Source organism: Crinia signifera, chromosome 4 (genome assembly GCF_055691185.1).
Source record: "Crinia signifera chromosome 4, ASM5569118v1, whole genome shotgun sequence".
NCBI classification, from domain to species: Eukaryota; Metazoa; Chordata; class Amphibia; order Anura; family Myobatrachidae; genus Crinia; species Crinia signifera.
This window is the reverse complement of record NC_139220.1, coordinates 292,798,570-292,821,693: the sequence shown is the minus strand read 5'-3', so window position 1 is coordinate 292,821,693 and position 23,124 is coordinate 292,798,570. Positions and strand designations below refer to the sequence as shown.

At 47.4% G+C, this 23,124-nt stretch overlaps 1 protein-coding gene and 6 non-coding genes across 7 annotated transcripts in view; 6 read left to right on the top strand and 1 right to left on the bottom strand.

Annotated features, from left to right (window-relative positions):
- The first annotated feature begins 1,673 nt into the window (after positions 1-1,673).
- Positions 1,674-1,746, top strand: TRNAV-CAC (transfer RNA valine (anticodon CAC)). The gene has a single exon. It is a non-coding gene; the product is annotated as a tRNA-Val (tRNA).
- Positions 1,747-2,026: 280 nt separating this feature from the next.
- Positions 2,027-2,098, top strand: TRNAE-CUC (transfer RNA glutamic acid (anticodon CUC)). The gene has a single exon. It is a non-coding gene; the product is annotated as a tRNA-Glu (tRNA).
- A 946-nt stretch (positions 2,099-3,044) lies between these two features.
- Positions 3,045-23,124, top strand: part of LOC146072782 (hepatic lectin-like) — a 69,683-nt gene continuing 49,603 nt past the window's right edge. Inside the window, exon 1 of the mRNA XM_083179975.1 lies at positions 3,045-3,071. Within this exon, the coding sequence (XP_083036101.1) occupies positions 3,062-3,071 (10 nt within the window). The 5' untranslated portion in view covers positions 3,045-3,061. The remainder of the gene's footprint in view (positions 3,072-23,124) is intronic.
- On the top strand, positions 6,038-6,110 carry TRNAK-CUU (transfer RNA lysine (anticodon CUU)). Its single transcript has one exon. It is a non-coding gene; the product is annotated as a tRNA-Lys (tRNA).
- Positions 8,386-8,458, top strand: TRNAK-CUU (transfer RNA lysine (anticodon CUU)). The gene has a single exon. It is a non-coding gene; the product is annotated as a tRNA-Lys (tRNA).
- Positions 8,880-8,952, top strand: TRNAV-CAC (transfer RNA valine (anticodon CAC)). The gene has a single exon. It is a non-coding gene; the product is annotated as a tRNA-Val (tRNA).
- On the bottom strand, positions 15,159-15,232 carry TRNAN-GUU (transfer RNA asparagine (anticodon GUU)). The gene has a single exon. It is a non-coding gene; the product is annotated as a tRNA-Asn (tRNA).

Below are 23,124 nucleotides of genomic sequence, written 5' to 3'. Positions count from 1 at the left end.
TTTACATTTATTATTGGTTTCTAATTTTAATTTTGGGGTTTATTTAGGAATTATAAGCCTCTTTTACGTATGCATGTGTTTTCATGGCATAAAGATATACATTTTACTCAGGGACTTGCTTGCAACTTGTAGCCAACATTAAATTGCAGGGCTAAATTAAGGTTTGTGGGAGCCACATGGTCCCGTTTTAGGGGTTGCCACCAATAAAAATGCCACCTTCCCCCAGCGGTGTCACAATGCTGCTTCAGGGGGCGCACACCATAGTCCTTTACAATTTGTAATGCACTATGCAGATTTGGCACAAAGCAGTGATCACAAATACGTGCCATGGTGCCTATTTTACTTTGAACTGAGTGCTGGGGGCTCAGTTTTAGAAAATGAGGGTGTCCCCAGGGATGTGTTTTGCTGTAACCTATCTGGGGATCAGAAGAAGCCCAACGGCTAAAGTAGGTCCCTTGGGAGAAAATGCTCTGTTCCTGGACTTCCCTGGTAATGTATGATTGCCAACACCTGTGGTGAAACACCTTTACCTAGCTCCCCACAGGTGATGGCAATCATACATTACCAGGGAAGTCCATAAACAATATTTTCTCCCGCGTGGAGAGGGTCAAGTAGGCAAGTGTGCTTGGGACTCACTCTACTGAAGCAGGCTAGCTGGGAGATGGAGCCCAGCAGCCAGAGTGGGTCCCCTGCTGCAGGCTATCGGGGAGCAGTGGAGCGGACTGCGGCCAGAGTGGGTCACAGGGTAGCCACAGAGCAGTAGAGCACGGCAGTCGGTGTAGTGAACATGGAGAGTAGTCAATTTCAGGGTCTGCCACCAGGGACCCAGGGAGCAGTAGAGCCCAGTGGCTGGCCCCTAGGAGCAGTGGTGCTCGGCGTCCGCTTACGGGGAGCAGAAGCGTCCGACAGCCAGAGTGGGTAACTGAAGAGGTTGCAGATTAGCAGGGGAGCAGAAGACCTGCCTCCTTCTCTTCCACCAATCCCCCCTCTTTTTCTCCTTTCACACTATCTCTTTCCTTTTTTTCGCTCTCTTCCTGTACCCTTTTCTCTCTCTCTCTTGTGCGCTCTCCCCCATTCCTGTCGCTTTCACCCTCTCTATCCTCTGCTGTCTTCTTTTTTTACTCACTCCCTCTGCTATTTCTCTCTCTCCCTTGTCCCCTACTCTTCCTCTGCTCTCTTCCGCTCTACCCTTCCTCACTCCCCTTGTGTCTAACCTCCATCTTTATCTCTCTCTCTGGATTGCATATAAAATGCTATTGGTGGAATGTTACTGCGATCCTATCACAGGGATGTATCATCCTGCACAAGCATGAATGGAGCCTGTCCCTGCGATGCACTCCGCTAAGAGGGTTTGTGCATGCGTGGTTAATGCTGACCCCAATTGATTTCACTGCCCCGGTGGCAGTGCGGTCTGTAGCCCATAGGCTACAATGGGCTACCACCATCTTAGAATCGCAGTAGCCCAGGGACCGTTGCGATGCATCAGGCAGCTTTGCATTCCCCATAGTAACCTATGGGGGATGCGGCTGGCAGCAGTGCAGGAGGGATCGCAGCAGGGATTGGAGATTTCTGCTGCAGTCCCCCCTGATACATTCAGGTGATACTTAATATTTGCATCTAACAGGATTTATTGACCAAAACTCCCCAAGTTCTCGGTTACCTAATACCAATTGGTTTCTGTAGTGTAGTGGTTATCACGTTCGCCTCACACGCGAAAGGTCCCCGGTTCGAAACCGGGCAGAAACATTTTAATGACTCCCTATTAGAAAGCAATGTTTTTAGTTTTTAACAATATATTTACAATTATTAATTATTGTTTTTTTCACTCTTAGAAACTAATCACCACTAATGCTTGCATTGAAACAGGTTGTGTGTTTTAATATTGTTAAAGGTAGCTTCACATTCTTACATAATATACAGTAGGCACTAAGCAGTGTAGTAGGGTAAAAACAAATTACATATTGGCTTCAAATATTTACAAGTGCTTATTTCAGTTGTTTGGCTATGGAATGCTTGGATGACATCTTCCCTGGTGGTCTAGTGGTTAGGATTCGGCGCTCTCACCGCCGCGGCCCGGGTTCGATTCCCGGTCAGGGAATGAGTGTTTTTACACACAATTATGACATCTGTTTGTGAAGTAGTGATCACTTTCTTTTCTGTATTTGTTTTTGCTATATTAACCCCTTTAGTGGCAGTCCCGGAAAATTTCCGGCCATGCCACAAATCTACAGGTGTGCGAAAGTGGTGCCTGCAGGTGTGCACCACTGGCGCATCACCTCACCAGCAACTCCCACCAGGCAGCTCCCTCCCCACCCCCACTTTAGAATCCCCCCCCCCTCACCTTCGCTCACACACCGGAGCTCCCCTGCTGCAACCAATACTTTGGGAGAGACGGCGGGATGTTCGGCATGGCTCGGGGGACTCGGGATCGCTCGGGTGTTCGGGCACTCGAGTCCACCCGAGCCGCCCCGAGCCTGCTGCCGGTCAGTGTGCTTGTATGATTGGCAGCGGCATGGGAGCTCCACTAAAGACCGCTGGAGCGGTGGGGCTGGGGAGGTTCACAGGAGGGGAGGGGAGCGCTGGGAATCATCTACCCCGTCAGTGGACGGTTTTTCTGGCACAGAAAAAACTTGTCCTATTTAGGTACTTCTGCCCCAGAAAAACCCAACACTGAAGGGGTTAAGGACTTTTCATCTCTTCCTATTTAAGTTTGGTGCCCAGTTAGGTAATGATTGTTTTTACACACAGCTTCCAATATTTGTCAAGCAATGATAACCATCACTTTTTTTTTGTTAGATTAATGACTTATTAGTGTTTCCCTCTTTGCCTTGTGTTACCATACCTCGCAACATAGTGTCCTCTGGGATTGGGAAAAGATCAGCTGACCCATGACAGGAGGGACGCAATGCTCTGCTCCTGGACTTTCCTCTTAATGTATTATTGCCACTACCTAGTTTTGAACAGGTTAACTAGTAAGAAAGGTGTTTCACCACAGGTGAGGGCATTCGTACATTAAGAGGGAAGTGCAGAGGAGCAGAGCAGTGTGTCCCTGGAGAGGGTCATGTTGGGAGGTATGTACAAGTGCTGCACCATAGCATGGAAAAAGGTGCGGCCTAGCAAGAAAATAAATGACCTTACATTTGCAACCTGCACAACCAGATATTAATTACTACAGGCAAAAAAATAAAACTACCAAAATATACCTCAAGGTAGTGTGTGGCCTGCTCTCTACCACACTGACATGCTCCCCCACCCTGCAGCCTGCTCTCTACCACACTGACGTGCTTCTTCACCGTGCAGCCTGCACTATATCACACTGACATGCTCCCTCACCCTGCAGCCTGCTCTCTACCACACTGACGTGCTTACTCACCATGCGGCCTGCACTATATCACACTTACGTGCTTCCTCACAGTGTGGCCTGCTCTCTACCACACTGACATGCTCCGTCACCCTGCAGCCTGCACTCTACCACACTGACTTGCTCCTGACACCCTGGTCCCTACCACACTGACGTGCTTCCTCACCATGCAGCCTGCTCTCTACCACACGGACATGCTCCCTCACCGTGCGGCCTGCACTATATCACACTGACATGCTCCCTCACCCTGCAGCCTGCTCTCTATCACACTGACGTGCTTACTTACCATGCGGCCTGCACTATATCACACTGATGTGCTTCCTCACCATGCGGCCTGCACCATGCGGCCTACCCCCTCTGCTGCCCACCCCAATCATCCTCCCCTCCCAACTACCCCACTCTGTCATCCTTCTGCCCTACTACAGCTGAGGAAGTCCGCTCCCTCTTCTCATCCTCTCCACCCTCTACCTGTCCCCTGGACCCTCTTCCCTCCCGTCTCCTCAGTTTCCTCTCCCCCACTGGCTTCTCCCACCTTGCTCACCTCTTTAACCTATCTGTTTCTACTGGCATCTTTCCCTCACCCTTCAAACATGCTCTGGTCTTGCCTATTCTTAAAAAAAACAAACCTGGACCTTTTATCTCCCGCCCTATCGCTCTTCTCCCATTTGCCTCTAAAATACTAGAACGGCTGGTTTACAGGCATCTCACCAGCTACCTGTCTGACCACTCAATCCTTGATCCCCTTCAATCTGGCTTTCGCCCACTTCATTCCACTGAGACTGCCCTAGTGAAAGTCACCAATGACCTGCTGTCAGCAAAATCCAAGGGTCACTTCTCCCTGCTTATCCTTTTGGACCTATCTGCTGCCTTTGACACTGTGGATCACCCTCTCCTCCGCCACATACTCCAAAACATTGGCCTCTCTGGCACAGTCTTCGCCTGGTTTTCCTCTTCAACCGTTCCTTCTCAGTCTCTGCCTCTGGCTCCACCTAACGACCTTCCATCCTTACTGTCGGGGTCCCTCAGGGTTCCGTCCTTGGGCCCCCTTCTGTTCTCTCTGTACACCTCCTCTCTGGGTGCACTCATTAACTCCTTTGGCTTCCAATATCACCTCTATGTGGATGACACCCAAATCTACCTCTCCTCTCCTGATCTGTCCCCCACTGTTTTCTCTCAAGTTTCCAACTGCCTCTCTGCCATCTCCACCTGGATGTCTGAGCGATTTCTGAAGCTGAATATGGACAAAACCAAACTTATTATCTTTCCCCCACCCAGAGCTATGCCCCCTATCTCTATCACTGTTAACAACACCATCATCTCCCCCGTTCCCCAACTCTGCTGCCTGGGTGTCACTCTTGACTCCTCCCTCTCCTTTGCAGCCCACATCCCAGCCCTGGCCCATTCTTGCCGGTTCCAGTTACGCAACATTGCTTGCATCAGGCCCTTTCTCTCACAGAGTGCAACTAAGCTGATCATCCACTCATTGGTCATCTCACGGCTTGACTACTGTAATGCTCTCCTCACCGGCCTCGCTCAATCCCAACTGGCTCCTCTCCAATCTGTCCTCATTGCTGCAGCCAGGCTTATCTTCCTCGCCCGCTGCTCTAATTCTGCCACTCCCCTTCAACAAAATCTGCACTGGCTTCCATTCCCCTACAGAATCCTCTTCAAACACCTCACACTCACAAACAGGGCCATCTCTAATTCCATTGCTCCATATATCTCTAACCTCATCTCCATTCATACACCCTCCCGCCCTCTAAGGTCGGCTGATGACTGTCGTCTCTCCTCCACCCTGATCACTGCTTCCCATGCTAGAGTACAGGACTTTGCCCGTGCTGCACCCCTTCAGTGGAACGCACTCCCTCGCTCCATTAGACTCTCCCCGACCCTGCAAAGCTTCAAACGGGCACTGAAAACTCACCTATTCATCAAAGCATACCCTTCCACTGCATAAACCAGCTGGTTCTCCGACCCCTTGCCTGTTTACATCCTGCTATCTAACCACCACCCACTCGCTTGCACCTCTTGTAATCTGTCTGTCTCCCCTTCCTACTAGATTGTAAGCTCCTCCGAGTAGGGCCCTCTTCCCTCCTGTTGTCAAAGCCCTCTTCTCTTCACATTTCACTCACAGCTCTCCTATACTCCAACACTCAGTCACCATCTTTGTCTGCATACTCATCTCCATCATTGGCCTCAAGCCTCTAGTTGTATGTTGATTGAGTCCTTACATTTAAGCTGTAATGTGTATTGATCTGTGGCGCTCTTTATTTGTACTGTATTTTTGTTATTTATTCAATGTTATGCCAAGCTTTGTCTCCCTGTATTGTTCCTTTGTACGGCGCTGCGAAACACTTGTGGCGCCTTATAAATAAAATTATAATAATAATAATAATCACACTGACGTGCTTCCTCACTGTGCGACCTGCTCTCTACCACACTGACATGCTCCGTCACTGGGCGGCCTGCTCTCCCTGAGTCCCATGTAGCTCCACCCTTTTTTAGGGTTTTATTGCATTTTCATATGCAGTAAAGTCCCACCGCCGGGGTTTTAGCAGGCATAACCCCCATAGAAACCTATGGGCTTCCCTTCGCATCCCCTGCCACCCTGTTCAACAGGCACAAAATTTCTTTCTTTTATACTATAGTAAGCAATTTTGAGAAGACAGGCATGTTGCCCGGCTAGCTCAGTCGGTAGAGCATGAGACTCTTAATCTCAGGGTCGTGGGTTCGAGCCCCACGTTGGGCGCATAGCTTTTATTTGTTTTTACATTTTACAAGGATAATTGGAAGCAAACTTATCCTTTTTTCAAGAGACTAGAGGCTGATGCCATTTGGGGTAGGAGAAAGGGGGGCCACCCTTGCAGGGGAAATATGAGGTCAGAGTCTCCATCAGGGAACTGAGGTTTTCTGGCTACTAGGTAACAGCTTCAATGTCCATCTTGCACGACTCCATAGGTCACACAGCCAGCCGATGGGGCTGGGGAAAATCTGAGATTGTGATCGTCAATGCAGTTCTGATCATTAAAGCAGCATTACCATTTTAGAACTATCTATGGGACATCAACACTGACTTCCGGTGGGGGCCGGGGCATGCGAGCTCCCATACCCCGAAGCTTCCATCCTCAGCCCCCGGAGAAAGGGCACCTCATGGACAGGAGGATAGAGAGGGAGGAGAGGAGATGGAGAGGGCTCAACACAGGATGTGGCGTCATGCGCCCCGGCCGGGACAGATGCACCCCCCATGGCCCAAGCATGACCATTGAGGCAGTGACCCCCATCAGAGGAGGTGTATGGAGGAGGCAGATGGGAGTGATGAGGAGGAGGACCCGGCTTAGGATCCATCTGGGACAGGCAGACACACCAGAGGCGGCGACCCCCATCAGCTCTACCACACCCGTCTGCGACAGTGAAGGATTTCCAGCCTACAGGCCCCAGCCGCTGTCCTTTCAGCATAAGCAGATTGTGGGAGATCAAATGGTCATGCCTACACACCATACCAAGGACAGACTAATCACTCACAATTGCCAAATAGACCTGATAATTCTGTTTACCTAGCAAGTTATTAAAATATAGCATTGCAACTTGAATACTGAAAATTAGTATATAAAAAACTCACCTATTTCAAGGAGAACCCATTGTGAAAGCACCTATTTTAATTTTGTACACTAACATTTTCCATTTGATTGTAACCTGCATGTGATTGTAATTAGGTGCTATTTACCTCAGGGATCTAGCCTTTGTGATATGTTCACTGATTGAAATTTGTTGCCTCCCACTAGGGCTGGATTAAGGCTTGGGGCACCAAGGAAAGGGGGTATATTACATTTTGTGTTATCCCTTCTGGGTGTGCTCTATTTCTCCCAAGGTAATCCTACCTTGTGCGCCCAAGATGGCTGCCACACCTGATACCTTTTATGGTGGGAATATATAACCCATAGAATAGGGTTGACTTCCTGCCCCTCTCCTTCAGGGAGAAAATGCTCTGTTCCTGGACTTCCCTGGTAATGTAGGATTGCCATCACCTGTGGTGAAACACCTTTCTTATCAAGTAACTAGGTCCCCACAGGTGATGGCAATCCTACATTACCAGGGAAGTCCAGGAACAGAGCATTTTCTCCCTGAAGGAGAGGGGCAGGTAGTCAACCATGCCATATAAGTTATTACCCAAAATGTCTGCACCAACCCAGCAGTATGCTTAATGTGCTCGCTACATTAAGGGCCTTATTCAGATTTGCGTGCATTTGCACGCAGTTCCGATGCTGCCCATCTGCGCATGTGCAGGCATATGGTGCGTGCACCCACAGCGACCTTTTGGGTCGCCTGGTGCACGCACCCATGACAGCGAGGGGGGGGGGCGGAGATGGGCAGGGGGCGCCGAGCTGCCCCATTACCATATAGGAACGCCCAGCGTTCCATGGGCGTTCCCATGAGAACGCTGGGCGTTCTCATAGAAATGCGGGTGTGGGGGGCGGGTGGCTGACATCACCGGATGTCAGCTGCCCGCCCATATCACGCCAGCGTGCACGCATATATATGCAACTGAAAAGTCACTTATATGTGCGTGCACGCTAAACATCATTCGATGGTCGGTGACCATCGAATGATGTGGGCGGACACCCCAGCAAAGCGAATGGATGGTTATGCAAAACATCCATTCTCTGCTGTGCGGGCGAAGCCGCACTTTGCTGGGGCGGCGGGGGGGCGTGCGTTTGCCGGGTGGGGTTTGGTGGACTTGCAAGGCTGCGAATTCTCAGCCTTGCGAATCAACCTGAATAACCCCCTAAGTCCCTAATTCTCTGTTTTCCAACGTCATGCAATTCTAATGCCTTTGTTCAAAATACCATTTTTTTTAATGTATATTAAGCGACTTTGAGTCCTATGGGAGAAAAGCGCTATATAAATACAATTATTATTATTATTATATTAGGTTGTGTAGTGTTCAATCTAGGATTTTTTTAAAACCGGGTACTAACCATCTAGCAGCACACATTATTCAATCGGGAGGTCACTGCATGCAAGCAGCCCGGCTAGCTCAGTCGGTAGAGCATGAGACTCTTAATCTCAGGGTCGTGGGTTCGAGCCCCACGTTGGGCGCATAGCTTTTATTTTTGACAACGTTCACTTTTATTAACTTTACTAAGTTTCATGAAGAGCTTCAAAGTTGAAAATTAATTAAAAGCAAAAGTGTCCTTTTTCCAAAGACCGAGGCTGACGCCATTTGGGGTTGGAGAAATGGCTGACTGTTGCAGGGGAGATAAGAGGTCAGGGTCTCCATCAGGGGGCTGAGGCTTCCTGGCTACTAGCTAACCGCTGTAGCAGCCATCTTGCATGACTCCATGGGTCACAATGCCAGCCGATGGGGCTGGGGAAGATCAATACTGTGCTTTTGGACGCAGTTTGGATCAGTAATGCTGCATTACCATTTTATAGCTATCTATCGGACATCATCTGCATCATAGAACATAAAAGAAACACTATATTGCTCCAGATGACCCCAAGTTCGTTGTATCAATTGGTTTCTGTAGTGTAGTGGTTATCACGTTCGCCTCACACGCGAAAGGTCCCCGGTTCGAAACCGGGCAGAAACATTTTAATGACTCCCTATTAGAAAGCAATGCTTTTAGTTTTTTTTAACTACATTTTTATAATTATTTATTTTTGTTTAATCATTCATAGAAACTAATCACCACTACTGCTTGCATTAAAACAGGCGGTATGTTTTAATATTGGTAAAGGTAAATTCATATTCTTACATAACATACAGTAAAGCCGACCACACATCAGAAAGATATTGTTCCAACGTTCAAACTTTGGCTGGGTGGAATGATAATCTTTCTAGTGTGTGGGAGCAAACGATTATCAGTTGTTTGCTCCCACACGGCCAAAAACATTGATAAACGGCCCCAAACGGTCATTCCAACTAGCTGGGAAAAATCAAACCTGTTTGATTTTTCCCAGCTGATCGTCCTGATGTATGGGGAACTGTCTCCGAAATGCCGTGTCCGCCTACTTCTTCTCTGTCATCGGCAAAGTTGAACAAGAGAAGAGGTTCTCCCTACACTACAGTATCACCAGTCCCCCCCCCCCCCCTCCCCGCAGCACCATCCCCGGCAGCATCCCTAGTCCCTTTGCAGTGTGATCCCTGGCAGCATCCCCAGTTCCCCAGTCAGCATCCCCAGTCTCCGGCAGCAACCCTCCCCAGCACCATCTCCAGTCCTCCCACAGTGCATTCCTCAGCACCATCCCCAGTCCCCCCGCAGCATGATCCCCGGCACCATGACCCCCCCCCCACCTCCCTGCAGCACCATCCCTGGCAGCATCCCCAGTCTCCTGCAGCAACCCCCCGGCATCATCCCCAGTACCCCCGCAGCGCGATCCCTGGCACCATCCCCAGTCCCTCCGCAGGACCATCCCCGGCAGCATCCCAAGTCAGCATTCCCAGTCTCCAGCAGCAACCCTCCACGGCACCATCCCCAGTCCCCCTGCAGCTCATTCCTCTGCACCATCCCCAGTCCCCCCACAGCGCGATCCCCGGCACCATCCCCAGTCCCCCAGCAGCGCGATCCCCGACACCATCACCCATGACCCCCCCGCAGCGCCATCCCTGGCAGCATCCCCAGTCTCCTGCAGCAACCCCCTGGCACCATCCCCAGTACACCCGCAGCGTGATCCTCTGCACCATCCCCAGCCCCCCCACGTAGCGCAATCCCCTGCACCATCACCCATGCCCCCCCTCAGTGCAATCCCCGGCAGCATCCATAGTCCATATTCCCACAAAAGACACTAAGCTATTAATGGCACAGTGAGGAGTACACAATAATAGGTTGTTAACTCAGTCTTTCTGCCAAGAGCACAAAAAAGGACACTATGAAACAATAAATTTAATGAAATAATAAATGATGCATATTTCATAGGGGGGTGGGGGTGGAGAAAATGCTTTCTTTAGCAGATTGAAGTGTGTGTCAATTTACATTTCATTAGTGATACTTTATTTACCGTTTAAGGGCAATATATCAGGTACAGTGGTATTGCTTCACTAAGCAATCTACACAGCACAAAAGTCTCACTATAGAGGGCTAATTCATGTTTGTATGCAAATACATACGCTCCAACTGAACTGCTTTAGACGGTACGGTACCGGTTTATAACGTGTACCGGTTTTTCGTGGTTTCAGGTGGCTCCTCCTTCTCAGCTTGGGTCTAGGTCGACACGTGTTAGGTCGACATGGGTTAGGGGTCGTCAGTCAAAAGGTCGACCTGGGCTTTTTGACATGGACACTATTTAATGTGCAGGCACGGTGCCTTGCTGCGCACGGCACACTATTTAATTCTCCCACCACGCCCTAGTGGATGGTAGGGCATGAAATACCGCCTGTCGGTACATGTCAGCTCAAACCCATGGCTTAACCCATGGCTACCTAACGCATGTGTCGACCTTGACCCATGGCAATCTAGACCCCTATCGGCCGTGACCCCTTTTGACCTTGTTGAATGTCGACCCAATGGTGTTGACCTAATGACTGTCGACCTAGTTGGGGGTCAACAATTTGACCGTATCCCATTATAAATGGTACCATTTTTGAGAATTTAATCTAGTATTTGGGTGTAGTTGGTGTTCCTGCTGGACAGTATTTAATATATATGCTTTACTCTTCATTTGATAACCTTGACTGACATTTTTAATTCCACTGAAATAAACAGACATTTTTTTTTAAATATTCAAAACAGGCAGACACTGCCCACCCACTTCTGTGACATCAGAAGTTGGCTGGACTACAAAAAAGAAAATAAATATATTGCTGGTTGGAAGAACAGTTAAGCCGTGTACACACGGCAGCGATATGGGCTGAAATCGCTGGCAATATGGTCGCTGGCGATGGGAGTGTGCCCCGGCGATAATTCGCCGTGTGCGTGCTCCCGTTTTCAGCCCCGTTATAATCGACCAGCTGATTACCTCTGCGGCTCCGCCGGCAGAGGTTTCTTTTCATCAGTGACGATCTCTGGTCGCTAATGAAAAGGAGACATTGAGCAATATATCGCTCGATGATATATCGCCGGGCGATATATCGCCCCATGTGTACGCACCTTAAGTTAGATGTGTGGGGAACTGTTTTAGTTGAACTGTCGAGTTGGATGGTTGGAGGTTTGAAGGGTTGGAAAAAAGTTGGTCTGATGTGTGGCCAGCATAAGGCACTAAGCAGCAGGGGTGTAACTAGAACTTTGTGGGCCCCATAGCAATTTTTTTGAAGGGGCCCCCCCAACCCAGGTCTCCAATAAAGTTAGCATGTCTATTGCCGAACAAGAGGTGTGGTAAGTGTTGCCGGCATCTTAATGTTGGCACAGCAAGCAACCCATTCCTTTGTGAAGATTTTTTTTTAATAGCTATCCTCTATTAAACTTTTGTGTCCCGAGTGCTGGCTGGCGGGGCAGTGTGGGTGGTGGGGTCACCAGGACTGTATACCAATACAGTCCACTTGCGGTGCTTCCATCTGTTGCAGAGGGGTAGGAATATGTATTTATCTAATCTCTCATATTGGCATTTCTATCTTTATTTCTCCCCTTTTACACACATTCTCTCTTTTGTATTTCATTGTCTCTCATATATACATACACTGCCGCTCTCATATATACAGGTCCTACATACACTGCTTCTCACATACATACATACATACATACATACATACATGCATCCACCTCCTTTCTTTTATATATATAGATATATATATACACATCCATCTATAGATCTATACACTGCCTCCCACATACACACGCACATCCATACATACATACATACATTTATTTATTTATTTATTTGCAGTTTCTTATATAGCGCAGCAGATTCCGTTGCGCTTTACAATAGTAGACAGTGATAAAACAAGATGGGTAACAGACAGACTTGGAGGTTAGAGGGCCCTGCTGCAAGCTTACAATCTATTAACATGCCTACATATATACATACATACAGTCTACATTCTAGCGGTCCTGATGCCAAACTTCAGTATAGCTAAGTTGGCATCAGGAATGCCTTCAGAAAGACCGGCTCTGGAACTGCATAGAGGCCGCAATGCCGACAGACGGCATCCTAAATGGTAAGTATGTGGTAAGCCGGATACTGAGAAAAGGGGGATAGGTTTAGCCACTAGTGGGGCGACTTACGGTTAGGCTGCGGGGGAAGGTTTAGGCACTTCATAGGGGGGTTAGGTTTATGCACTAGTGGGGAGGGAATGGTTAGGCTGATGCAAGGGAATGTTAGAAGGGTAGTGTAAGAGGGGAAGGGTGCTACAGAACCCCTGTCATGATTGTCAGATTCAGGATGCCGAGATCATTCTTTTGACCGCCAGCATCCTAATAGCGTAGGTATCCCATCCATACATTGCCTTCCACATACATACATGCATACATACATACATACATACACTGCCTTCCACATACATACACTGCCTACCACATACATATATACATGCACTGCCTTCCACATACATACATACATACATACATACATACATACATACATACACTGCCTACCTCATACATATATAGCCTTCCTCATACATACATACATACATACATACATACATACACTGTCTTCCACATACAGTACATACATACATACTGGACTATAGGGGCACAGGGCAGGGAAACCAGGGCTAGGGGGCACAGGGACGGGAGGATAGGGCAAGGGGGGCATAGAGCAGGGAAAGCAGGGCTAAGGGAGGAAAGGGCTAGGGGGGCACAGGGAAGGGAAGGCAGGGCTCGGGGGGCACAGAGAAGAGAAGGCAGGGCTAGGGTGCATAGGGCAGAGAAGGCAGGGCTAGGGTGCATAGGGCAGGGAAGGCAGGGCTAGGGGGGCACACGCACAGGAAAGGCAGGGCTAGGGGAGCACAGGAAAGGGAGGAAAGAGCTAGGGGCACAGGGCACGGTTAGGGGGGCACAGAGAAGAGAAGGCAGGGCTAGGGTGCCCAAGGCAGGGCTAGGGGGGCACAGGGCAGGGAAACCAGGGCTAGGGGGGCATACGCACAGAAAAGGGAAGGCAGGGCTAGTGAACCAGAATAACCCCCCTAGAGTTGTGGCAAGACAGACCCCAGCATGCACTGTGATATTGGGAGAGACATGTGGACCTTAGCTGAATAGTTCAACAGGAGGTTAATGCAGCTCACATCGAAATAATGTATCCAGGTAGGATGCTGTGAGCTAAAAGCGTCTATTCACTGTGACATGAAGGGGGCGTGGCTACTTTAAAAAGGGGCGTGGTCACATATAAAGGGGCCTGCTCACTTAAAAAGGGTATAAGACATATATACTGTCCCTGGGAGACTGGTGGTATCAGGACCTCCCCTAGTAGTACACAGGTACCTTATTAGTAGGGTCCGGAGGAAGGCCCAAAATGGCGGCACACTGAGCTTGTTGTGGACAGCACTGTCCTGGGAGAGCAGCGGCGGATGTTGCGTTTTGTTCAGACGCTGCAGCGGGGTCAGGAGAGACAGATCCATTCCTCTCTGTCTCCGGGCACGGTGCGCTGTGTGGTCCGGGCGTTTGTGAAGAGCGGGGAGGACAGGAGCCTGACAGGCAGATGGAGGGCAGACAGAGGGTGGAAGATGGCGGCTCACACAAGCTGCTGCAGGGCCGCGGTGGGACACTCCTACTCCATGCCGGTCTTGGCCACGCCCCCACGACGCTACATATAGTAAAAGTTGCTAGTCTGCACACTGCTATTACTTTAAAAAAAAATACTCACAGTGGAGAAGTGCCGGTATAACATACCGTTGTATACCGGCCCACTTTGACCACTGGATCCAAGTATACATAGGTTGGGGGTACTAGATAGACAGTCAATAGGTCTAAACCCTAAAGGTTGACATGCAATAGTTGGATATGAAAAGGGTTGACATGCATTAGGTCGACAGGGTCAAAATGTTGTAATTTAAAAGGTAGACGCATGACAAGGTCAACATGAGGTTTTCATGAGATTTAAAAAAAAAAAAAAACTTCAGAGGAAGAATCTAATAGTGTACAGAGTGTAGTGAGGCACTGGGCCTAAAGCATGGGGAGCCATGACACTAATTGGGGGCTATGTCGACATTAACAATAAAAATATGAAAACTAATCTCAACCATTCAGGTGTCTACCTTTTCCCATGGCGACATTTTGACCCTGGTAACCTCTCCCATATCGACATTTTGACCCTGTTGACATATTTCATGTCGACCTATTTGGGTACATCTATTGAATGCCTATGTAGACACTCTGTATATCTAAAAAATCCACATCCCGGCACTGAAAAACTCTTCTCATGAAAAATTCACCTTCTTGAAGATGTCTGGCAAGATGTGTGGTTATTGGCTAGAATCAGGAGTGGACTTCAGAGCCTGAGACTCCTCCTATACCCTGATCTGGAGAGATTTGTGCCGCACTGTCAGCATTTGGAATTTCGAAAGCTGCATCCTATTGCTGCGTAGTCAAATTAATTGCGGCTGAGAAATATTAACTCAGCCACAGACCGTCAAATAAAAATAGTGTGTGCGATTCGTATGCGGGCAGTTAAATCTTGCAGCGAGAGAGTCGTTCCTATGTGCATCAGGAGCATCTCGCACAATTGAATGATCACCTTTATCTATTTTATGCTATGTCTACATTCTTTATCTGACATGTCTCTAGTAACAAAACATATGTGAGCCTACTGGTTCTTACTTAATTTTTGTCATTATTAAAGACTCACATTTAAATCACTCAAGAAGAAAAAAGACACACAATTTAGTGCGCAAATGGTGGATCAATTATACTTTACAAAAACATTGCGTCCCTGGGTGGGCTTGAACCACCAACCTTTCGGTTAACAGCCGAACGCGCTAACCGATTGCGCCACAGAGACTGCTAGTGATGGGATTAGCAGATCACATAAACCTCAACCAATGGCAAGGCTTTAGGCATTAGATCAGTGGTTCCCAACCCTGGTCCTCAAGTACCCCCTACAGTGCATGTTTTCCAGGTCACCCAGCAGGTGCACTCATTATTCAGACACATTTTAAAAGATCCACAGGTGGAGCTAGTTATGTCACTTGTGATTCTGTGTGGAGACCTGGAAAATATACACTGTTGGGGGTACTTAAGGACCGAGGTTGGGAACCACTGCATTAGATCATTGGCAGTGATTAGAAGCATACCAGTGCAACAGACAAGAGAGGGAGGGCAACTTATTACTTATACCAATAACAACTCCCCTGACACAGTGCACACTGCATATGTTACAGAGACCTAAGGCACCACCAAGGGTTAATTACAGAGGATTTATTTGGGGAATATATATGACTGCCAGCACTGAAGAGCTACCATTGTAACTAATGGGAGGGGACGGCAGCTTTAATGCTGCAAATCTAAATATAGGTAACAAGGACACATTAACCAGAAGGTTACAGGCATCTGACAGTCTGCTTCTGCTTACATACATGCAGAGGAGAGAGGACGGCTCATAACATCTAATAACACACACACACACATATATATATATATACACACACACGTACAGTATACATATATATATATATATATACACACACATACAGTATACACACAATGTGTGTGTTGGTTTGAACCTGTGAGAACCTTCACTGCACTGTTTGTTACATAAACTTTTATGCAGAGAATGTTTTTCTAGGAAGCAGAGTGGCGCAGCGGAAGCGTGCTGGGCCCATAACCCAGAGGTCGATGGATTGAAACCATCCTCTGCTAGATTTTTTTCTTTTATTTCAATTATTACTATATTCATTGTTCTGGATAATGTAGCCACTACTGCAGAATAGGTGTTCCATGTTAAGAATTATAATACCTCCAACATGACCAATTCCAGAAGGGACAAACTACTCTGCTCTTGGACTTCCCTCTTAATTTTTGATGGCCGTCACCTGTTTTGAACTGGTATACTAATGAGAAAGGTGTTTCATACCCTCCAACTGTACCGATTTTGCTGGTACAGTACCGTTTTTTAATGGTCTGTACCGGCAAAAAAAGTGTACCGATGTACCAATTTACCGTCTTCCAGCCTGGTTCCAGGCGGTGTTCCTTCTTTAAAGACCCTGCGCTATTATTTATTGTGATAATTTACCGCGTGTACAGTATAGAACAGCTCGTGCTCTGCAGACTACCTGTTTGCACTAACAGGAAGTGCCCGTCTGAGCGGCGCCAGGTGCACGGAAGCGGGACATACAGTAGGCTGGGAGTGCAGCAGCGGAGGGTGAGCAGCCCTACCCTGCCAGTTATAGTGTGAGCCGGGACGGGGATGGCCCCCCACCGCAGCCTGCCAGTGTCTGCAACGAAGAGGAAGCATCGCCCTGCTGTGCTCGGTCAGTCAGGTAGTGGACGTGCTCTGGTGACCCAATAGGAGCTTGACTGCAATAACTGCACATCACGGTGGCATCCCTCACTCACACTTCTTTTTGGGATGTAGGATATAGCGGGGCAGCCGCAGCTACAGCCCAGGCATGTGATCTGATCCTTATTCTGTTTTTCATAATTGCAGCTCAGTGAAAAATCGCTCTTGGTTCTCTGAGGTTGGCAGTAATAGGGCACACTGGGGGCTGGGGTGGTTGTGGTGAATGATGCACAAAAAGTAAAAAGTGCGTTCAGCAGCCAAATCATCTATTTCTTGTAGAGATGTTATAGTGGCCATCAATCTGAGGGGTAGATTTATTATAGCGGCGCCTATCGCGCCGCTATAACAGTTCCTGCTTCGCCTCATTAGCGAGGCGAAGCAGGAGGGGACACCGACAAGATCTATTAAGATCTTGCCGCCGAAGTGGGGGAGCGCTAACTCCCCCCTCCGGCGATGTCCCTCCTGGAGACAGCGCATCAGTTAATACTGATGCACCGTCTCCTTTCCCCCCGGCCGGCTCACTGCGCATGCGCGGGATCTCGCTAGTCTCGCGAGATCCCAGCGCAGCTCAGCTCCAGCAGCAGGGACAGAGCTGTCCCTGCTGTTAGGTATAGGGCATCGCCGCCTGCAGCTGGCGAAGTCGACAGCTGCAGGCGGCGGAACGGTCAGCGATGCTGACCGTTCATAAATCTGGCAGGAGGCAGGGGCGCAGTGCAAAATATCGCCCCTGCGCTATGCCTCCTGCCCCACACCGCCGGCGTTAGAGTAAACGCTCGGCTGATATTTTTTTCACCCAATTTTTTTCTCATCTGGCACAACGTCTTATACATCAATTATTCCACAAGGACTCCTCACCCTATTTCTGGGCACATATCCCCCAATCACTCATTAAGAGCCAACTCGCTTTGACAAGATCATAGCGCTTCATTTCACACATTGTCACACCCAGCAGGGGTAACAGTCCCTCCCACATTAAAGGCACACTTGACTTCACTTTATTTCATTTTATTTCACATCATTCCATACAATCTTCACTCCTATCAGGAGTTACTCGGATTACGTAAAGGCAATCTAGAACCTCCTGGATACACACTATATCCGATCACAGGCCACTCCATTGCACTTAATCTCTTCTCACTTTATTACACAAGGGGAGATTTACCCCCTCCTTTTATCTCAATGTATATTTACTTGTCCGTGCTTTTTTCTCATTTTTCCTTTCAGCCTTATATGTACAAATCGTTTTACCTATGGGATTAATATCCCATTTATTTTCACACACTATCCCCATTATGGACATAGAATGGCCAGTCTTCCGTTTAGAAATCCATGTTCTGTGGTAAACGATTAACCCCTTAAACTTACCTAATTATTATAGAAACTGCTCCAGATATACCAGTTATTAATATACATCTCTTAGGTGCGCTGATACCCTGTTGAATAAAAGTTCCCAAAGCCCCACACCTATCAGTCAATTAAACACGCTTTTGACAGCATTGCCAGGACCCACAGATCTTTCTCCCATTGTGTGATTGACAGCGGGGAGAAACCAATTAGGCACCAGCATCTATGCGATAAATAGACAGCGCAGGCACCTGCCTTAATCACACACCTTAACCCTGAAGAAGCCAGAGAGGTGAAACGATCGTTGGTTTCTAGTGGGAGTGACGCAGATACTGAGCGCCTCCTAATCTTGCCGTACCAGCCGCAGCAGCAGCCGTGCCGCAGACCGGCTCCAGCGCTATCTCAGCGCTCCCGACACTCATACCCGCATCAGCAGCAGCAGACCCAGCGCTGGCAGCTTTCCCCACGTGCCAATCGTGGAAGACGCAGACAGCCGCAACAGCCTTAGCACGTCCGACCGGATGGTCACAGTGCCGCTCAGCATATCCACGGCACCATCTATATCAGCCCCAGCTCCTGCAGCTTTCTCCACGCGATTACCGTGGAGACACATTCAGTCGCAGCAGCCACAGCATATCCGATGGGACTGTCATAGTACCGCTTAGTGCACAGCGTGCACCCACAGGTACCCGTTCACCCGCATTCCCTCAACCCCCTTCCCTTTCCTGTTTTTCCCTCCACCTTTTACCCATCACCTTCCGTCCTTCTCCCAAATCTTTTCTTCACTATATTCACTCTATCAGGTGTTAAAAATCCCCCACACTGTGATAACAAGCCCGCTCACCCACCATACCTAAAAAAGCCCACCTTACAAATGATGGCAGCTTACTTGGGGCGTATGAAGGCATGACAGGAGAAGGGAGACCTCTCCTAGCTTCATGCAGTATTCCACCCCGAGCAATAGGTATATCAGGTGGGCAGCAGCCGCTTTCGCACTAAAGGGCAACACCTATCTTTTTCTTTCTGACTCCATTCCGGGCAGAGTTCTTCCCCCACAATACCCATAAGAGCCCACTACTATCAGGTGGTAGCTGACAATTGGAAGTGGCAGCCTGCCAGAGGTGAAAGGAGACTTTCCAACCCTCGAACCAGACTACCCCACCATTGCCAAGGGTATATAAAGTCGGTGGGATCACTCATACCCTTTTGGATATAGTCAGATCCTTACCTCCATCTGGTTCTTTCTTTCCATTTTCCATTCCTTCTTCTTTTCCTTTTCTTTCTTCCTTTTTGTGACTCTCCTCTCCCTTTTTCCTTGTGTATAAAAATTCCCTTCCCCATTCCCCACCCTAACATCCCCAATCCCTACCCAACCACCTTGCGGGAGTATCTGTATTATTTCCAGCATATTGTGATTCAGAGATCTGTATATACACAACAGTACCCGAGCCGCCAAATATTAATTGTCATGTATAAAAATTGCTATCTAGACTGCTGATCCGACAGCACGCATATTTTTGTTAGGTAGAGATTGGTTTCGACAGAATCAGCAAACACTGACAGCACAACTTATTACGTCGACACTACAGCTGTCGGCTTAACTTAATTAATGCGAGGTAGCTACAGCTCAGATAGAACTCAATTATTTACCTGTACCAAGTGCTATCTGTACAAAATACCAATCCTCATTGCTAATATATATGTAAACTGCCGACACGGTGGCAGGTAGACTGTGACAACTTATACTTATATTAAATACTTCATAGGTTGGTCATTAATTGAACTAGAGCCTGTCTATACTCTTGTGTCGGCATGTCGGCCTACCGACACACATATTATTGTTGATGACGGACATTTGTGTTGACAGTTATATATTCTTGTTAGTTAGAGATTGGTTTTGACAGAATCAGTAAACACTGACAGCACAACTTATTACGTCGACATTACAGCTGTCGGCTTAACTTAATTAATACGAGGTAGTTACAGCTAGATAGAACTCAATTATTTACCTGTACCAAGTGCTATCTGTACAAAATACCAATCCTCATTGCTAATATATATGTAAACTGCCGACACGGTGGCAGGTAGACTGTGACAATTTATATTCATATTGAATACTTCATAGGTTGGTCATTAATTGAACTAGAGCCTGTCTGCATTGAATGAGATATACTCTTGTGTCGGCATGTCGGCCTACCGACACACATATTATTGTTGATGACGGACATTTGTGTTGACAGTTATAAGCAGATAGGACTGCCGGTTTGGAAGGCAAGCCTATCACCGTTGAAAGGAGATTCCTAAGCTTGCGGAATCTTACTATAAATTAAATGTATATTTTGTCTTTTTGGCTAACAAACTAGGAGGATCACTAGTCAGCCCATATTCCACCCCTTTTAGAACAGTTTAACTCAGCAGAGGGATTGCTACCCCTTCGATACAATGTTTAAACACTAACTGTTCCAACAATACTTGATTCAATGTATTTATTGTGGTGAAATCTTATGCATTGATCTATCCATTACACCTCCACTCTTCAATGGATAGCTTGTGGCTCTGACTAAGTGAATCCTAGTAAGTGTTTACAGTTAAACACCCCGTTCTAGCGACACGCAGGTGACCCCCTCTAACGCACTACCTGTGCTGGGGAATTTTACCACCTGGATTGGGGACGGGGCTGTACTAATTCAGACACAATTCAGTGTGAATTTCTGATTTTAAATATATTATATATGTTATATGTATGTGTGTGAGCGCCTAAAAAACGTTCTTGTCTAGTGTTTATTTTAATAATATGAAATAAAAGCTAAATTTTAACTCATACCATACCCGGAGTTGGGTTAATCTAACCCACTCTGTCAAGTGTTACTAGCGTTTACAACTAGCCTACCACATTCTAGTCACATTGGCTCCACGATATCTCTACTCATCCCACTCAAACTTGTGTTGATACTTATGACTCACCGATAATATCGTATGACATATTTCTACAAATCTTCGATTACTGAATTGTAATCATTTTTAAAGAGTGCCCCAACAAAGAGAGAGTCTTTCCTCTTCCTTCTCTTGCATATATAATTACTCTCTAGGGTGCACCTCCACGCTACCTATCTGGTGAGATCCCTCTAAACAGGCCTCCTATACCACCTTGAATTGTGGATTCGTTGTTACACACCCATATCTATTATATTTACCTACTAAAATTACCTGTGCTCTGATCCATCTTCCACTTCCCCTCCCCTTACCCTGTAACATTTGATACCTGGGTTTTCCCAGGATTTTTCCTAAGCGATCAGGTAGCACGGTATTTACCCTATATTAGTCTTACTTGACAAGACTTAACTTTATCCTCAATAATCAAGTCGACACTAGCTGAGTCACAAACCAAAATGGCATTTAGCCTTAGAAAAGAGCTCACTTCAAAGTGGAGCTCCAATGATGACCTGGATGATATCTTTCCTACCACATCGATGGGGACAACCCACAACGTTACCTGGGAAGAAGATCTAAGATCCTTAAAAAATGCAATGCAAAAACAAATCAGGCTTAATTGGGAGATAACCACCCTCAATAGCTACATAAAACAAAAAATAGTGCCGAGAGGACTACGACCCCGGATCTTCCCAACTTTTGAGCTGGCAACAGATGCTTTAAGAACAGAATGGGAAACATGCCTCCTCAAATGTTCAAACGATCTAATGGGGATTTTAATAAAACATAGCATGCTCACACTCAACAGTTGTGAGAAACTTATCGATGAACTTGGGACGAAACTGGAGACATACGAAAAAGATCTAACTTTTCAAAAAAACTTTGAGCAGAACAAAGAAGACCTCAAAAGATACGAGGACACAATTATAGAGAGGAAAAAGGGCAAATATCAGAGGGACAAAAAGGACTTTGCAAGTGGCCACATCTTTAAGTGGACAACCGACACGCGGAGTCAAAACCGAAATCCAAATAGAAGATATGTCCATAATTATAGTTCTTCGGAAACGGACATCTCGGAGGTAGATGAACCCTCTTCAGCCCAACAAAGACCTCAGGTTCCTTTTTTAGAGGAAGGCCCCATTGGCAGGGGCTACCGACAAAATCCAACAAAAGGAAGATCCGGAGAGGAAAGAAGAAGAGGCAGGGACTGGAGAAATTGGGACCCACCCCAACCCCAAAGACAGTCTTCGAGAACCAGGAAACAGAACAGATAGATGATAAACAACTTACCATAATCAACCTATCGAAACGAGAGCTATCAACAGAACATCTCAAAATCCTGGGCAAGGGATTATCCTTTTCCCCAAATGCACCCCTAAATCGGTTCACCTGGGAAAAGGATTTACGCTTATTCGGGAGGAAATTACTCCTTAAGAAGTACTTTCAGAATAAAGACAACATGACCCTATCCGCTTCAGGACACCCCATCACCACTCAGCACCAGGAACATCCGGAACTTACGGCCCAAGATCTCCAGATGATTGAGATTCTGGAGGAACTACAAGATTCAGACAGCCAACCGGACCAAGGAGCCAGACGCCCTATTGTGAGAAAAAAGAGCTCTTTCATGCCCAGTGAACACCTTAGTGCAGAAATCAAGATCTTCCTGGATATGGTGTCTAGAGATATGAATGGCCTGATGACCCAACTGGATATGAGAAAGAACCGTCACCCCAATCTTACGGAACAAGACAGACACACCCTCAGGGATATATCCTCCTGGGAGGACGTCACCATAAAACCATCAGATAAAGGGGGCAATATCGTCTTGTGGCCTAAGGATATGTATATGAGGGAGGCGAACAGGCAACTCCAGGACCGGAAATGTTATAAACAAATGATTCTGGACCCTACCAACAACTACAAAGCCTCATACAATAAACTCATAAACCAGGCATTCAGGGATGGAGTGATCCTGAAGAGCGAACACGCATTCCTCATAGTGGAAAATCCAAAAAACCCCACGTTCTATATGCTCCCCAAGGTGCATAAAAACCTTACAAATCCACCCGGAAGACCCATAGTGTCGGGGATACAGGGCCTATCAGAACAGGCCAGTA